Source organism: Candoia aspera, chromosome 1 (assembly GCF_035149785.1).
Source record: "Candoia aspera isolate rCanAsp1 chromosome 1, rCanAsp1.hap2, whole genome shotgun sequence".
Classification (NCBI taxonomy): Eukaryota; Metazoa; Chordata; class Lepidosauria; order Squamata; family Boidae; genus Candoia; species Candoia aspera.
Window position 1 is genome coordinate 156,313,352 of NC_086153.1, and position 18,669 is coordinate 156,332,020.

The window sequence follows — 18,669 nt, forward strand, 5'->3', positions numbered from 1 at the left end:
GCTTCTTAGTTGTCTACAACTAAGTCTTAATATAGTTCCAGGGTGAGAAATTCATCTTCCTGTACCATAGTGCAGCCTTTCTCAACCTTCTGACCCTGGAGGAACCCTTGAGATACTTTTCAGGCCTCGGGGAACTTGCACATTCAGGCTCAAATATAGACCAGAAGTTATAAAATTATTATATTCGTTTCACGTGTATGCCTGTATATATGTATTAACAGTGTTTAAAGAATGAAACTTACCTCTTTAATGTGACATTGCCTGAATTTGAAATAATTTTTAAAATAAACTGGGATCTCCAGGGAACCCCTAGTGACCTCTCACGGAATCCTAGGGTTCCATGGTACCCTGGTTGAGAAATCCTGCCATAGTGTATGCTACATTAAAACATCTAAAATGTCATTTATGCCCCAACAGGTAGATTGAGGACAACTGCCAAAGTTTTGTCTCTGTCATAGACATCAATACGAGTCTGTCAGATTGCTTGCTGGGATCTCCACCCTTATACCCCATCTACTTCAATTTCAGGCTGCTTAGCTCTGCTTTTCCACCTGGTGAAACTCACTCTCAGGCCAGGAGTCATCTGCTACCACCTGTTTCTTTAATAGGGAGATGATTCCCTATTTGGAATGTGCATGGGATGGAGCGGGATCTTCTCCCTTCCTTATGACAAAATTTTTAAATAAATAGTTCCAGCATTCCCTTTTAATTACTACACTAGTACAAGCCCAGGATTGAAGGAACAACAAATAAAGGATTTTTATTTTAATAAAGGACCTGAGGAATAAGTTAGCCACATCATGCTACACCAGGCTAACAATTATTAACCCAATCAAATGAAGAGATAGAGGGTCAAAGAATGGAAGCCAAACATATTTAAATACCTTATGTCATTTTAAAAGTACAGATCATTATTGAAATCAAATGAATGTACAAATATCAACAATAGTAATTGGCACAGTATGAAGTGTAAGTTGAAGTGAAGAAGTATAGTATTATCTAGTCAATAAGAAATCTATCCTTATTTAACAAATCCTCCGTGACTTAAATGTTAAATCTTTATGTTAAGAGAAACCCAAATTTTTGATGTAGTACAAGCCCATGGGTATAATTATAGTTCAGAAATGGTTCACATATTAAATTAAATTGTGTTACATTTATAGAAGTATGAGTTTATTTTAGACATCAAAGCACATTCCTATTATTTAATCTGCCATTTTTTCTGAAGGAATTGTACATTTTTATTGGGTTATTTTTAATGATATATGGTTGGTTGTTGCTGTTGTTGTTATTATTATTATTTTGCTGAATTGTTTATTTTTGTTGTATGCCACCCAGAGTCACACTGTTTGGGTTGGACAGCCTTATAAATACTGGAATTACATACATACATACATACTTTCCAATGCAAATTACGGAGTATCCTAGCAACATATAAAGCTAGCTTGATATAGTTTGTAGAAATATAAGATTTATAAATATTTAATAAAAAGCTGGCAAGTTGGAAAGAGAATTCAACTTTTAGAATTTGTTTCATTCTATTATACATCATTTCCCAAAACTGCTTTACAACATTCAAACTGAAAGAATGATCCAACCCGATTGCTGCATTTCCAACCATTTTTAGAAAATGAATTACCGGTTTAGCAATCTATACTGAAGTGATACACAATTGATAAAGCATCATGTATCAGTTTTCTCTAAGTCTTATATTTATTGTAAGTCTAATGTTTTCTTCCATTGTTGCATATGTTTAATATGTTCCTTCTAACTGTTGCATATCAATGGCTCTGTCTAAATTCTGCATCCATTTAATCCTACAGTCTTTAACTTGTTTCATTTCTGAGTCATGCTTCACCAGCAACTTATAAATAAGGCCCAACAAGTACTCTGAGTTTTGTGATAAAATGTTTTCAAGTTCAGTCATCATACCATCAAAATGTATTTATGGTTCAAGACCAAACACAAGAAGAAGACCAACAAATACAATTAACTATAAGAAGATTTTTAAAAATGTGTGAGAAAATCCTAAAACAAATAATAGCTAACAATTAATAACACAAGGGGAGAATCAGACAGCTTAGTATTTCTCCACTGGTATCTTTATGAAAAAAAAAATGTCTACTAATGAAGCAGAAGATAGATAAATCTGGACTAATTCTTTTTTCTATGTTTGCCCCTTACTTGAAAAATGCTGCTTATTATTGAGTGATCTCTTATAAATTGTCTATTTCTGTTTGTATCAAGGATAGTAAATAATTTAAGTTGTACTTCACCATTACCAGGTTTCTAGCTGAGCACTGCTGAAGTAGATCACTGCTTTTCTTTTCCTGTTTTATTTCTTTCTTAGATAGATAAAGGGAGTAAAATATAAATCCCTTCATTACCTAGCAAGATATATTTAATTCAGTGAAATATTTCCTCTTTTCTAATTTTATAAAGGTTATTACAAAGTGGCATGTTAAAGACTCTGTGAAGACAGTTGATTTTATCATTCCTCAAGAGTAATCTTTGACGTAAATTGAATGGTTTTACTTAGAAGCCAGATGGCCTGTTGATTCTAGATATTTAATAGATTGTCCTAGGTTGTAGGAATTTTCATTACCTACCAAGTGAAAAACATTTGCAAGTGCATTTATAATGAGGCTAAAAAAACCCCCACAGGCTTACAGTTTGACAGCGTTTTAGAGCACAGGCTGGAAATTCTACTTAAAATGTCTGCAAAAAGAGTTGCTATGAAGGTTAAATTGAATCTGAACTTGTGGGATCAGAAGGGCCATTAGCAACTTGCTTACTTTTCTCCTTGACTGAAGTATGCAAAAATCACTGAGAGAATACATTATGAATGGAAAGCAACTGATCAAAAACAAGGTTCCCAGAAAAGAAGACAACCTCATGTTCTTGTGGCTTAGTCTATTGATAAAAACTACAGAACAATGATATAAGTCCTTAGGTCAAATGTGTTGAACCAATGAAATGTGAACAACCAGAAACAGCAGCACCCAAAGGAAACCAGAATGATTCCAAAATGGTGACATGTCTGACACCAGTATATAAGTTTCAACACTTGGATGAAGATATCATCATGCCTATGTCATAATTTTGCCCTCCCCTGCCTGTCCCCCACAGATCCCCATGACCAAAAACTCAGTATGAAAGACTCCATCTGCTGGATCCTTGCTGGATCGAGCTGTTGTCTTCTGCTCCTGCTTCTTTTGTTTCTTAGATGTATATCCTGTCTTTCCTTATGAAAAACAGCAATTCTGCCGTAGTTAGTCATTCTTGTAGAGAAAAAAACTTCAGAGAACAGAATGTGATATATCACTCTCTATATGCAACAAAAGCAAAAACCAGAAATAAATTTCAAAAAGAAAAAGACAAAGTGCTTGTTCCTAAAGAGGTTGATGAAAGTATTACTTAGAAATTAGTTTGTCCATAAAATGTGTTTGGGGCTAAAATCTCAATGGTAGAGAATTAGGGCAATGGCTCTAGATATAGAACACCTTAGGTGTCGGGTTACAATATCATTCCAACCACAATGCATTTTTGAAGTTAATGACAGTGACTAGCATAGGAGGACAGAGTGAAATGTAGAGTCTGTTTATTTAATAATTTATTTAACATTATTTGTAGCCCACTCTGATCCTGATGGTCTGTCAATAGAAAACAACAAACCACAAACCACAAACGTTAGAAAAATAAAATGAAACACAGTTAAGACAGCAGCGTTAGGCACCTACAGTCAATTAGGGCTGAATATATGGTGGAATAATACAGATTTTACTTGTGCAATGCAAGAAAGGTTGGGATCATGCATGCCTATGAAACATGGGAAGTGTTTCATGGGAAGGTGTTTCACAGAGTGAGGCCACCACAGAAGAGTGTTGTTTAATAATCAAGGGAGATAAAGAACAATATTTAAAAGTTTTTGAGCATTTCCCTCCATCTTTGTCTCTGGAAAATGCTCTGAATACAGGAACTAGCACCCTATTTACAATTACCAACATGTTATGTAAGCTCTTATCTGAGATAACCCTCCTTCACAGGGGAAAAACATACCAAGTTTCTTTTCTATTAACTGCTAGTCTTATAGGCATCATTTTGGGATATTAGCTTAGCAACATATAATACCAGTTTCAATTTCAGTGCTAGATTCCATCTGATTCTTCAGAGAACCTTCAGAGAACAGACAATCTAATACAAACACTTTTGTGGTAAAACCTCTGAGATCAGCTAGCCAAACTGAGGTGGTAACTTGAGATAACTTATTTAGCTATCCAACTAATTAAGAAAGAAAACTCTCAGAAGTTTTTGGAAAGGAAGTGTTATCATCTTAATTAAGATTAAAATATCATGGGTCCTAGAAGCAAAATCAATAGGTAAGACAGTCTGAGGCCTGGCAAGAGGTTTCCTGAGGAAACAGGAATATATATGTGAATTTGTATGAATTTCCCCCCAGATTTATACAGTTGTTTCAATATCAACAAGATTGATACTGATGTGCTAGTGATGTTCCCTTGTTCCTGTTTTAACTTACAGTATTTGTTCCGTCTATAGTATGTGCCTATTTCACTTCAATTTTCTCACTTCCTTTTATAATGATTACCGGTTGCATAAGCTCATGCAGTATATGTGTTGACTAAAACATACAAAAGAGGTTTCTGGGAGCAGTTGTGCAATTACATCAAGTTTTTAAATAGCCTGGTTTGATCAATATTTAATCTATGAATACCTGCAATGATAAATTATAATACTGTACAAGAACTTTGTATCAGATCTTGCATTAGTATCTTATAAGAAATTTTTCCAAGTTCAATTGGAAAACAGTGGAGGAAAAGGCAGAGGAAAGTAGTAAGAGGAGCATTTCCTTACCACCGACTGGGATCTATGGGAAAAATTAAGTGAAAATAATAAGTAGAAGAATACAAGGTACTAAAGCAGATTTGCTTGTGAGACAGGATGTTCTGAAGTAACCTCAAACTCTTAAGACAAAAAGGGGCAATACAGAATAAATGGAGTAAGTACACTATCTTGGGATATTGAAAAAAGTGTAAGGAATAAGAATGGATGAATCCGTTTCAGTTCTTACCAGTACCAGCACAATATTTATGCATAATTGCATTTGCACATCTTCCAACATACAGGGTTTCATATGCATCGTATTTCTGCAGCATTCTCTTATGAATTGATTATGATGACTTCTCCATTTGTTTCACATGAGTAAGACATGGATCACCTGGTTGGGAGAGGGCAGATCCAGATCATTCTCCATGGGAAGAGGAATGTAACTGTTTTCTCCAAGTCTGGTAGAAAATTACACCCTCCTCCCCCAGTTAGTAAGCACTATTGAAGAGGCCATTGTAGCAAATAACGTCTTCAAACACTGACAAGAACTCTTGGGGGCAGTGGTGCAAGGGAAAAGTGCCCAATCCTTCCATAATGTACCATTGTCCCCTCAAAGTTGTATTTAAAAAGAAAAAGGAAAGCAGGTGATCTCATGATAAACACACAACCAATTCTGAGTCTAAGTTGGTACCTTTAATTATCTTTATGGTTAGAGATTTGAAAAGTGCAAACTACTTTTTTCAGAAGCCTGAAAAATCATGATGTGAATGAATATTAAAAATTATTAGGTTACATATCTTAAAACCTCATCATTTTTCCCCCTAGTATTAGTCACTGAAAACCAGGATGATGATTTTCATGTGTTTATTTTATAAAGAACAAGAGAGTCTATTTATTTAAATCAGTACTTTCAAATACATATTTAACCTTGCTGGGATCTCAAACAGAAACGAAGCCAATATCCTGCTGCTATTCAATTCAATATATGATGGTGATTTCACACTTGACTACCATTTTGGACCTTTTTCTAAATTGCTTTTCCTATATTTTGACACCAGGCAGAAAAGAAGCATGCTTCAGAAATTAGATATGGTTGAAGCATAAAAACATAATAATAACCTTAACTAATAAGAGATAAGAGATGTATTATGTATCTTGCAATTAACATACCTTGTTCATCTCAGTCTTCAACTCTATCTGGGGGAATCTTTGATTGAGCTTTGCAAAAATATTCCTAGAGTTTAATGGGTTATTTATTTCAGTTCACAAAGCATCCAATGCTAGAGATGGCTTCCAACCAAAATAAATAATAAAAAATAGGACCAATAATCCAGAACAATTATTTGCAGTAGACATAACTCAGACAAAATGATTATTCAGGAAGCCAAAAAAGCAGGCATTCATTCTCCCTTGAAATCTGCTGTACCAGAGCAATTCTCAACCTTATGGCATGATCTCCCTCCCACAGCTTCAGAACAGTTGCAACAAAAATTCCTTGCCACAATATCACCACCTTATATAGCATGGTTTGGGCTTGTGGAGAAAGAATTGTTCTATGGGATCTAGCCACAAATGATATGAGGCAAGTAGAGGCAATCTCAGGCTTGGGAGGGCTCCAACAACAAGCCAGTAGATGAACTTCTCCTCTACTATTGTATTATTTCCAAGCTTCTACTTCACTTTGCAGAATGAGTAACATAGTAAAGACAGGAAATAACATCCTCTGCTGCCTCCTCCCAGCACTGGCCAATTCCCAGTATCTGCCATAGGGAGACAGAAGGCATCTGTGGTAGGTAGCTGTTCATTGCAGAATTGTCCCCACTTGCTCACCTCCATGAGTTTCCAGTGAGGCAGCTGTTTGTGTTGGGTCACTCCAGAGAGATGCTTGCTGTGAACAATCAGCTACCACTTACACAAGGTTACAGCACTTGCACAGAACCAGCAGTCTAGCCCTCAGCCCCTTTGCAGCAGTTTTGCACTGCAGCATGAATGTCCTATGGTGCTCTGTCATCCCATTCAATGCTCCCTACAGGAGGCACATCCCTCACATAGATGGGATGAAGCAAAAGTTACTCCTAATAATAATCTTTTGTCCTGCTGTATGGCAGGAAAGCTATGAGCTCTCTTTGCAGTATTTCCTCTGGAGCATGAGCTGAGTCAGTAGACAAGTGTATCAACTTTTCAAGACTTAAGCAAGGCCCAGGTATTCTTGGGTCATGTGAATATGGCACCCATGTGGCTCTTTGCACATATGAAACAAATCTATTTTATTGAAGAAATGTCAGAGAGATATGGCACCATAAATTTTATTAGGACATCACTATACAGAATGGAATTTTAATGCACCTGGAAGATCATTATGTTATCCTAGGATGATCATTTGCTTTAAGCTTTAAATCTCACATAGCATTATCATGAAGATTCAAACAGAGCTTTGAGAAGTCTGTACATGTTGTTGAAGCTCATTGGGGTAATAGTGTACTAAGTGGAAATATTTGTCATAACTTGTGTATTTTATCCATATGTCAACAGATGTCTCTTATGCTAGCTGAAACTCCAAAATAATTTTTAATAATTCCCCAAAGAATATCTCAAAACAATCCAACCTGGAGAATACAATGTCCATAATAGTTGCCTATCCATAAGTGAACATTAGAATGGATTTTATATATTTAGGACAGAAACCACAGGGGACTTCATCATGCCTCCTGGGGATTGCACCTCTTTTTGTCTCCCTTGCAGTCATCTTCTGAGAATCCCTCAATAGTCTAGCACAGATTTGGAGGTTGCACAAAAGCTGCTGGCTGCATTTGGGAGGGAGAGATTGCCCCATCAATTTTCCGCTGAAGATAACAGCTCCATTAGTGGAAGAATTTTGTGAGATACACCCCTTTTTGTGTTTGTTTATGTGCATCCACATAATAGGCATTTGCACTTCAGCAGTTTTCATATCTATATCTACTCATTTATCTGTTTATTACTTAAAGCAGCAGTGTAAAACAATAGTTCTAAAGCAACTTAGGCTACCTGATGTTATATTGTCGAGATTATACAGCATTGCTTTTATACTATATCGGTATTTTATTAGCTTCTTTAAAAAAAAAAATGGTATATAATCTATTGTGATGTTTTCCTTATGCCTTCCCAAGCAGGTGTAATTAAAATATTCATGACAGAGCATTTAAAACTTGCAGCATCAAATTACTCCATCAGTGCATCAGGATATCAAAAGCACTTCAAAAAAGATTATTGGAAGCCATAATCCAAGTATGTGAAGTGCTATATAATTGGTGGAAGAAGCATTAAATACTTCCAAAAGATTTACCATTTACAAATAAGCATGTGTTACTGGAATATTATTGGAAACATAACTTTCCTCCCAGAAAATTGTGTTTGTAAGGTTTTCTGAAATCTGCATTGGAATTCAAAGGATTTAGTCAGGAACATTTACATACACAGGAAAAATGGCAGCTTTCAAAAACTGCCATTATAACTGTTCTGTGCAGTAATATCCTGCCGTGTTGCAGGGGGCACCACTGGTTTGTTACATGTGTTGTAAGTTGAGGCAGCTGCTGGCCTGTTCTGGCAATTGCATTGAATATAGCAGTAATCCTTCTTTAGCAACCGTTAGCAGTTACAAAGGTGATGAAAAAGTACTTTACGACCAGTCCTTGCATTTATGACCTTGGCAGGTCTGTAAAGCAAAGGAAAGCTGAAGCACAGTTGTGGTTTCACTTAGCAACAGCTCTGCTTAATGACCAAGTTGCCAGTTCCAACTGTGGTCGCTAAATGAGGACAACCTGTAGTCGCCTTTTCCTACTGAGTTTCCTAATCTCTTCTGAACACACATTCCTATTCAGTAAAATGGCAGAGTTCTGTACAGGCTTTGACAAAAGAAAAAAGGCAGACAAAATCACCCCAAGAGCCACACTCTTCTGAAATCTCATGATGACATCTGTTTGATATATTTAGTGAGGTTGTCTTCACCAAAGAAGCTTCTCTATATGTGAAAATCTCCATGGCAGCTCCATCCTTAGTAAAGCAGGGCTTCTCAGAGATAGGTTTTTGTGACTGCCTCAGTGGAAAGGATCTCACAGAATAAGTGGATGCCTCTATAACTTTGACATCAGCAATGCAACTTTGGAGGGACAGAACCTACCTACAGTGCTTGGGTAGGGAGTTTTAACTGTTTTTTACAATGCCTGAATTAGCCTATTTGTATCACATACAAAGCCTGGGATGCGGTGGCGCTGCGGGTTAAACCGCTGAGCTGCTGAGCTTGCCGATCAGAAGGTCAGCGGTTCGAATCTGCGTGATGGGGTGAGCTCCTGTTGCCAGTCCCAGCTCCTGCCAACCTAGCAGTTCGAAAACACGCAAATGTGAGTAGATTAATAGGTACCGCTTTGGCAGGCAGGTAACGGCGTTCCGTTTAGTCATGCCAGCCACATGACCATGGAAGTGTCTACGGACAAATGCCGGCTCTTCAGCTTTGAAGCAGAGATGAGCACCGCCCCCTAGAGTTGGACACGACTGGACTTAATGTCAAGGGAAACCTTTACCTTTACCTTTTATCACATACAAACTGTCTGTTATATCAAATTGGCCTTCATTATACCAGATTATGTAATTCTTCAACCAGGTCTTTAACTATTTTCACTTTACGTGAGTTTCAGGTTGGGCTGTGAAATATTCTCTAAAGTCATATGCTGTAGATCTATAGAATTAATACACTTGGTGGAGTGAAGATTGTTTGGGTTTGTGCACGAAATAAAAAATGTAAAAGCAAGAATTGGCTTCAGCTTACAGAATTTAGCCGAATGTTTACATGGAACCTACATGTTTAAAAGTCCTGCTAGTTGAGAACTCTGGGAAAGCAATGTTCCTGATGGGGGGAATAGAGCCTTTTGGGCATACTTAGTAGAGCTCAGACTCATCTTTTCATTGTTCTGTTCACATGATGGTTCATTCGCTCATGTGGAGAGAACAATATATTCCCTGATAAGGCCACTGCCATAGAATTCTGGGAGAAAAGTGTTTATAATCTCTTTCTTAAAATCAATTTCTTGGTCCCCATAATTTAGATAAAATATATATTTAAAAAGCAATTATCCAGGTGTCCTTTAGCCTAAATTACAATGCATTGTAAGCAAGCAAATCTTAACACTGTATGACCTGTGTGTATATTTTCCCCGTGTCCCTAATGACTAGTCCCACTCCTATCTACCACTCTGGTTTTAAGGAAATGGGTTACAAAATTGGTTGGCATTCTATCACCCAATGCCTGCCATGGCAGTTTATCATCCAGTCTCAGACTGAACAGCTGATAGGTGACTGCCTGAAAATTCTCAGAAAAGTAAATCTTTGCTCTTTTTTTTCTGTTTATCTTTAACCCTAGCCCTTTGGGTCATCTAGACAAGTATCCTACAGTATGTCTTGCCCCTTTTAAGTGAGTCTTCTCCCTGCCTCATTCAGCACCCCATATCTCCTAATTAGTTAAATTGATCAGTTCATTTTAGGTTTACCCACCAATTTTACTCTGGATAGAAACCAATAGACCAAAAGGCTATCTTCAACAGCCACCAGAGCTGTCTAAACTATTTTAGTCATTACAGTACCTTTAGCTGCCAGCCGGAATCTTTATTACCCAACTTCTTCTCCCTAGAATGTGTTGTCTGGAAGTTTTTAAGACTCGCCCTTTGTGCCAACTGTATATCTGCTGTCCTCCTCCTGTGAGAAGCTACACAAGTCCTATTCCCATATCCCATCAGTAAAGCAAAATACAGAGCTAAAATATTTCAGGTTACTCTCCCTCCTCCCAACACCCACTCCATAGTTCATACAGATGTGAAATTATATGGTTAGCCAAAGTGTCTGCAGGCTTGTTACATTTTTTCCCCTCAGCCTGGAGTGGGGAATTCACTGAGACTTTGAGTGCCTGGGGGGACGCGGTGGTGCTGCGGGTTAAACCACTGTGCTGCTGACCTTGCCGATTGGAAGGTCGGCGGTTTGAATCCGCGCAACAGGGTGAGCTCCCATTGCTAGTCCCAGCTCCTGCTCACCTAGCAGTTCGAAAACATGCAAATGTGAGTAGATCAATAGGTACCGCTTCGGCGGGAAGGTAACGGCGTTCCGTGTCGTCATGCTGGCCACATGACCACGGACGGGTCTACGGACAATGCCGGCTCTAACGGCTTAGAAACGGAGATGAGCACCGCCCCCTAGAGTCGGACACGACTGGACTTTACGTCAAGGGAAACCTTTACCTTTACCTTGAGTGCCTGAGCTGCCTGAGTGAGGACTGTTCCATCTGTTTCCACTCTGCTTCCCTTAAGGTAAAGGTAGCTAAATAGAGTAAATGTTTCCATGGGTTCAGGCATGTAGAAGGAGATGTTCTCTTACAAATGCAAAGAAATTCACTTCAGGTCTCCAATCCAATTGTACTGGAAAATATATTGAATAAGGGTTCGAACTTATATTCAACTTACTTATTTACAGACCAATAAAGAATAATGATTTAAAAAGAGATGCCTCAGCAGGTGGTCACATCTGCCTGACCTTGTCTGGATTTGGAAGGGTAGCACAGTTGGGAATACCAGGAATGTAGGCTAGACTGGAAAGTCAGGATTCCTGATGCTACATGATCTCATACACTGACTTTCATCTAGTAAGTTAGCCACAAACAAGGAGGAAAGAGCATTAACTAGAACAAGAACAATTGGCTAGGATTTGTGCTGTTTAATTTGGATGTCCAAGTGATAGCCAGAAGAGAGAGATCAGGGAGCATTTATTGGGAAAGGTTACCTAGGTAGGTGAGGATGAGTGAGGAATTAGCAACCTTCCTGTTAGATAGTCTTGTTTTTGTGCAAAGGGATATTAGCATGGAAGTAGAGAGAAGTATGAAGTGGAACATCTATCCCAACCAACTGGATGAATCTTTAAGGATGGCAGGCCAGCTAGAGATGGGCTTTCTCACAAATTCATGGAAGATTTGATTTTCAACGACTGCTATTCATAATTGATCTATATTACTACAGTAATGCCCAGGATCAGTTTCATGGAAGCATGAGTGAAGAGGTGCTCTAACACTCATGTTCTGCTCATGAGCTTCCCATGTTGTCTTATTGACTATTGTGGAAATCAAATACTCAGCGACATAAACTTTTGGGTTAATCCAATAGTATTTCTATTTTTTTAAAAAAAATGACTACGCAAGATTAGATTCATTGCTATCTATTTTAGTACTCTCTCCATGACAATGGAAAGCCAAAGGACACAAAGTAAATCAGTAGCAGCCAGCTGTGCAGAACAGATAATGAGTAAGTGCTTCCTCTTCCCCCTAATTTGGAGATGGCATTCATAAAGATCTTGTCTAGAAGCTGATGGACCCACGCTCTACACATTCATTTAATTCTTTTTTATAACATTGATATGGGGAACTCTCAGGATATAACTAAGTTTGCCATGTTGTACAATTTTTAAACTTTATACCACTGGGGATGAGAAACAAGCTGGTGTATTGGAGTTGCTGCTGCTGCCCCCGCCAGAGTGGATCTGCATTGCAGCTTCTCTAACAGCCCATCTCCATGTCAAGCAGAGCAATGGAGAGTGCCAGGGACTAGCAAACCACAGAACTAGATTTAGATGATACAATAGAGGGTGTTAAATTGAGGTACTCATAGCAAACCATGAGTTACAGATTGTGGTCACAGTGCTCCACCTTAACCACACTCTGATCCATGAACTGAGTACAGATGACAGATTAATGCATTTTAGTGTGTTGTATAAATGCCATCAATATATAAGCTGGCTCCTTAATACTGATTTTTTTAGGCACATAACTATAGATGGCTGTCTTACACTAAATCAAACAGTTGGCTTGTCAAGCAGCTAGGCAGATACAACATGGTGGTCTCCATATTGAGAAAAGATAATATGTATTGAATGGTGCAGCAGATGGATGAGGTTTTTTTAATCATTTTTTTTTCACAAGAACTTATCAAAATCCAATAATATTTTCTATTTCATTGGCAGCAGCATTCCCTGATTTCATACAGAAGTGTTTCACAACACTCCCTGGAGATGCTGGGGACCTCACTTAGGAATTTTTGTATAGAAAACATTAGCACTCAGCTATGCTAATATATACCTAAGAGTGAGCAGTGACATGTTTGTAAGAGTTAAGTATGGCAGTTTCTGGAAGGTTGTTGACATTCAATATTCTAGTTGATGGCACTAAATCAGTGCTAATAAAAACAATAATTCAAGTGACTAGAGCAAAGCCTCTCCCCCCCTACCCCCAACCAACTGCACCTTCAGTGGAATACTTGCTAAATCAGTAGGTGGGAGTTACACATTTGCAGTGTTGCTTGAATATTAGTTTTACTTATGCTTGAGTATCAGTTTTATTGCATGAAGCCCCTACACTACTGCACACGTCATATGCAAGACTTATTTTCAGCCTTATAGGCATGTGCCCGCACTGAGTTCTGCCTGAAATGGCATCTGCTTGACTGTCTATGTCTCCTTTCTGTACCTCGTCGCATAGATTGTGATGCAATTATCAAAACATCACATTCATGGCTTGAAACCTACAGCTGTTCACCACTACAATGTGTGTTCTGAATGCACCTTCCCTGCTAGTAACATTAAAGTTAGAGGAGATTTATGTTCAGTGTCAAGCTTTTTCTTCAAATGAACTTGTAGGGGGAAAAAAAACCCTTCTGTTTCCACATTACATCAAGTGTGGCTATTGATTTCAGCATTCCAATAATGATCATGTCCTTCAGTTATGACAAGCATGAATATTATTGGCAGACTGAAAGAGCATTTTCCTATTTTTCATGTTTCAGTGCTGCACATCTGTTAGAACAGTGAATTATTAAAATTCTAGTTTTACCTTGTAAAATATTTCTTCAAAAGTGCAATCTTTCTTGTTTGATTATTTAAAAAAAAGAAAAGAAAGGGAAGGGCCCTTGTGGCCAGATAGTTTATCAGCCACCATAATTTAATAGAGAAATTATGTAATTTAGTCACATTTCTGATCAGCTGAGACCTGGATAAATGTTTGCTGATATGCATTCATTTTACAGTATAAATTGCTCTGGAAACAAAAAACTGTGTAGCACATAAAATCATGTAAATAATTATATTAAGGTCAGTGAGATGTTTTTAGAAACAACAACAGAGTCTGAAGAGAACAAAAGTGATTCAGCAGATGGATTATGTTAGCAGATACCAATCCATACCTGTTTACTGTTATAGATAGGCTTTCAGGCAACCCTAGATTTCACAGTTAAACATGCCAAAGAATGCTATTCTTCCATTGTGTGGTCATTAAATTGCATTGGAGTGCATCTCTTTCCTGGCATTTTTCCATTTAATCTCCTACACTTGCAGAAATAGCCTGTTTCCATTTTCTTGAAGTACATCTTGTGAAATGGGAGCCACACCGTACTTGAATATCTGTTAATGGGGTTTTTTGGGGGAGTGGATGGAGAGGAGGCTGTGTTGTATTAACCAATAAAACAAGCAAACAATTTTCACTCATTTCTTATAGTTGATCCTACTGTGTGTGTATGTGCATGTGTGTATGTGTGTGTGTATGTCTCTCTGTGTGTGTGTATGTATGTATATGTATATGTGTATGTATGTGTGTATGTGTGTGTGTGTATGTATGTGTGTGTGTGTGTGTGTATGTGTATATATATATATATATATATATATGTATGTATGTATGTATATGTATATGTATATATGAGAAGACAGAACCCTAGTTTTCCCATGCAACCTGAAAATCAGCAAAACAAGGCTGTGGCATTTTTCTATATTTTATAAAAAATGTGGCATTTTATTTTTTAAAAACAAAACAAGTTATAGTCCTCATTTTTCGCAGACTGTGCTTTTAAATCAGGCTTTTAATACTTTTTAAGAGGAGAATTTCCTGCTAAAAACTTATCACATGCTTGCATTTCACAACCCACACAAGAGTATCTGACTATGGAAAACAGTACTGGGGCTTTATCCTTTTTTGTAGATTATGTTTTTACTATAGTAGAAACGATTGTGTGGTGTGCAGTTATGATAATGATGATCATGTCTGCTGGCTCCACTCACAGCTTTCACGCACTGATGTGCTGTGTTCACAGGAGCCTCTTTATGATCCGTATCTTTCATATTTTCAGGGAAGGCTTGCATATATGGAATCTTGCACTGCAGATAACTCCATGGACCTGTGCAGGCTGAAGACAAAGCCAGAAGGTGCAATCCCCATTTATATAGCAAATGGAAAAATGGCCTTCTGGCATCTCCCTATTGATTGATTTGGCTAGAATCTTTGATGATATATTGGCTCCTTTAATGAAAGTTATTACTTTGCTTTGGGAGGAGAGAATATGCTTGGCTTAAAATTGGAAGGCTAGAGTCCTGAAAGAAGTACACATGTGGGTGTAAATACCATCAACTTTGTCAGATGGATCTCTGTTAAATTGTTGTGTCCCTTGCCTCTGTCTTCTGGCTAGTGCACTCTTGACTGTTTGTGCTCTTCTGCTTTTCTGTATTTTAAAGGCCTACTTGTTGCAGCACTTAGGCTAAGGTCCCTCTTATTACATTTATCTGTTTTATTTTTTTCCGAAATTGTGCCCTTAGCCAGAATTGTCTGAACTGCTTCCCTCAGCAATAGGTTATTCGTGAGACTCCTCAAATTCATTTCACTCAACTAAATTGATTCCCACATGCTTATGAAGATTGCTTTTTTGCTGAAACGCCATGGTGGAAGAGAACAGTCCCATATCATTATAAGTGATAACACAGCTCAAAAATAAAAACCAGTGAAAATGGTTGGCAAACTGGCCGTGTATTTTTAATCACATAACTCATATCCTATGACGTTCTGTGAAGAACCTTCCACAATTGTCTGTACTGGGCCCTTGCAGGTTTTATCATTTCTGCTCCCTCCTCCCATTTTTAATGCTCCGCCATTCAGTTACACATTCTTTTCAAGTGCTAGGATTCTTTTGCTAATGTACAAAGTACTCATCGGAAGGCAAGCTAGCTCCTTTGAGAAGCACTTGAGCCATGTTCCCAAGCTGTACAATCAATTCTGAATGCAGATCAAGACAATTTTCCCACTCACTCTTAAAAATGAAAGGAACATAGGAGAAGGTAGGAACTTGTAGCTAAGTGCTGCCTTTGAAACTTTGAGAGATAGAAGGACCAGGCAATTATTGCACATACTGTATGAACGTTTGTGACATGTAGGAAGGATAAAGTAGGAGGTGGCGTTTTTTTTTCCACCAGACCCATGGCAGGAGCTCTAAATACTTTATCCTTCTGTCTTCGTGTGTGTGTGTGTGTGTGTATCCCTAGCTGAAAGCTGTGATAAAGCAGTACATGCACATATCAAAATTCATATTGCTTGTTTATTCAGCTACATAGGAGCAATCTATAAAAAGCTTTAAAAATGTCAACAGTCCTGTATATACTTCAGTAAGAAAAGAAGAAAAGCAGCAACCAACCAACCAACCAACCTCCCTCCCTCCCTCTCTTCCTTGAGTGGAGTGTGTGTCCTTCTTCTCTAAATGGAGTGTGTGTGTACAGGACTTTTGGCATTTTTAAAGATTTTTATAGATTGCTCCTATGTAGCTGAATAAACAAGCAATATGAATTTTGATATGTGCATGTACTGCTTTATCACAGCTTTCAGCTAGGGCAGTATAGTATAAATATTAACATTTTAAAGGTGAATCATTCTTCCAGAGGAAAAATGTTTCTTTTGAAAAGAGCCTGTGCATAAACAATCATAGATTAGAGTTGACTGAAATACAGTCTAGATGCTCTTGGTGCACATCCTGTTCAGTATAGTTGATCATCAGGCTGGCATAAAAGAATAAGGCAGGGGATCAAGGCATGGAGGACTATTCGCTGAAGGGATTAGAAACTTACCTGGAATATATGTGGTGGGTATATATTAGATATGCTGTTTTTTAAATATGTAGTTCTTAAAATAGTATTTCCATGGATGCAGCTATGCAGCTCCCCACTAAAATAATTAGTCTTGCAAATCTTTTAATCATATCTGTCAACTTTTCAAAAGGCAACAAGGGGGAAATTAAAGGTTTATCCTCTTTGATCTATTGTCTTGAAGACAAAGATTGATACAACAGAAAGGTTGCTTGTCATGACCAGCCACTACCTTAGCACTGTCTTAGTTCTTTCTTCTTTGTCATTCTCTTCTTCTATTTCCCCAAGATCACCCCCATTTTGACTACCAAATGCATTTAATTCATCAACAGATTTTTTAACAAAAACAAAGGTAGTACATGTAAACAGGGTATATAAACATTGTGTCTCAACAGCAGGTAATGCCACCAATTTAGTATTGATTTGCTGCTCAATTAAGAAAAGATTGCCAACTCTAATATGAACATACATGCATAACACCGTATCATACAGCTCTGTATAAGGCCATATACAGGTATGCATATACATAACTGTTTTTCTTTCTGTACTTAGGTTTTCCAAATGAGCCAGCTGCAGTCATTGCACTTACCACAATCAAGGAGTGGTTAAGCAAGAACGATAATGAGGTATGGTTATAGACGTGATTTTATGTCAAGATTTGTGCTTCAGTGTTTGCCTTTAAAGAAATGACAAAGAAGTAGAATATTGATTCCTAGTATTTGAAGTAGTATATAATATACCCTGATGTCAAAATACGTATGGTTTGAATGGATTATAGAAAGACATCCATATTAGGAAACAAAGGGAGTCTTCTGTCACTTTTAGATGATGGCATGTTAGAGTCACATTAAAGAGTCTATGGCACATTCCAAGGCTTTTGCATACAGTCCCAAGTTTGTTATATATGCCAGTATGGGGCGTGATAACCCTGAACTTCATGCTTGCTGTGACTGAATGATGAACGTAAGACGATCTAACTCTTAACACATTAGAATTAATGAAGGTAACATGTTGACAATTAGGCTTTATAATAAGATATTACCAAGATCAATAAATATCTGTTTGTTTGGTTACTGGTTTATTTTAAAATCGTGTTCACCATGATGTTCTGGTTCAGTAGTTTTAAACAAATAACTAAACTAATAAACCATTAGAATGAAAGTAATGCCAATATTGAGCATTTTTAAAAAATCCTATCCCAAATGTAATACAACTGGATGGCCCATATTAAAAGGTATGCTTATCAAATGCTTTGTTTAGTTTATGTTTAGAGGAATTTGTTAAAATATAATTACTATCTACTGCTATGGCTTTGCAGTTGTAGCTTCTACTTATAATGAAGAAAAGAAAGACCCTTGATAGTATTCCTTTGTCTGTCTTCTCCAATCACTCAGAAGTATATGGTGTAGCACAGGAATAGGAGATGAGAAAGCAAAGAAAAAATTCTGATATGTTAAATATATTAAACAACCAGTGAATTTTGTTATGATCAAAATTATTTGCAATGGAATCCTATTTATATTTACCCAGAAGTAAGTTCCACTGAACGATTAAGTTCCAAAGAATTTAGATTTTCCATATCTGGGCTGCAAAAATTCTGCTAAGACTGCTAAATGGTAGCAAAGAATTAGTGTTTTCTATATCTCCTTGCTACCATTTTGTCCTTGCTCTATGGAACCTGCTTCTAGATAAGTGTCTGTAGGACTGCAGGTGTTAACTAAGATTTTGAATGAGAAGTTTTGTCTAGTATACCTCAGAAGTACACTAATTCTTGGGATTAGTTTCAAAAGAGTAGGAGATTAAGCAGATTCATCTGAAATATGTTCTATAGATTTTGCACACCATCCCAATTCTGTAGGCTAAAAC

At 37.4% G+C, this 18,669-nt stretch overlaps 1 protein-coding gene across 1 annotated transcript in view; it reads left to right on the forward strand.

The window, feature by feature from the left end:
- Window positions 1–18,669, forward strand: part of MACROD2 (mono-ADP ribosylhydrolase 2) — a 1,156,239-nt gene that overhangs the window by 720,177 nt on the left and 417,393 nt on the right. Inside the window, exon 8 of the mRNA XM_063316393.1 lies at window positions 17,356–17,429. Coding sequence (XP_063172463.1) covers window positions 17,356–17,429 — 74 coding nt within the window. The remainder of the gene's footprint in view (window positions 1–17,355; window positions 17,430–18,669) is intronic.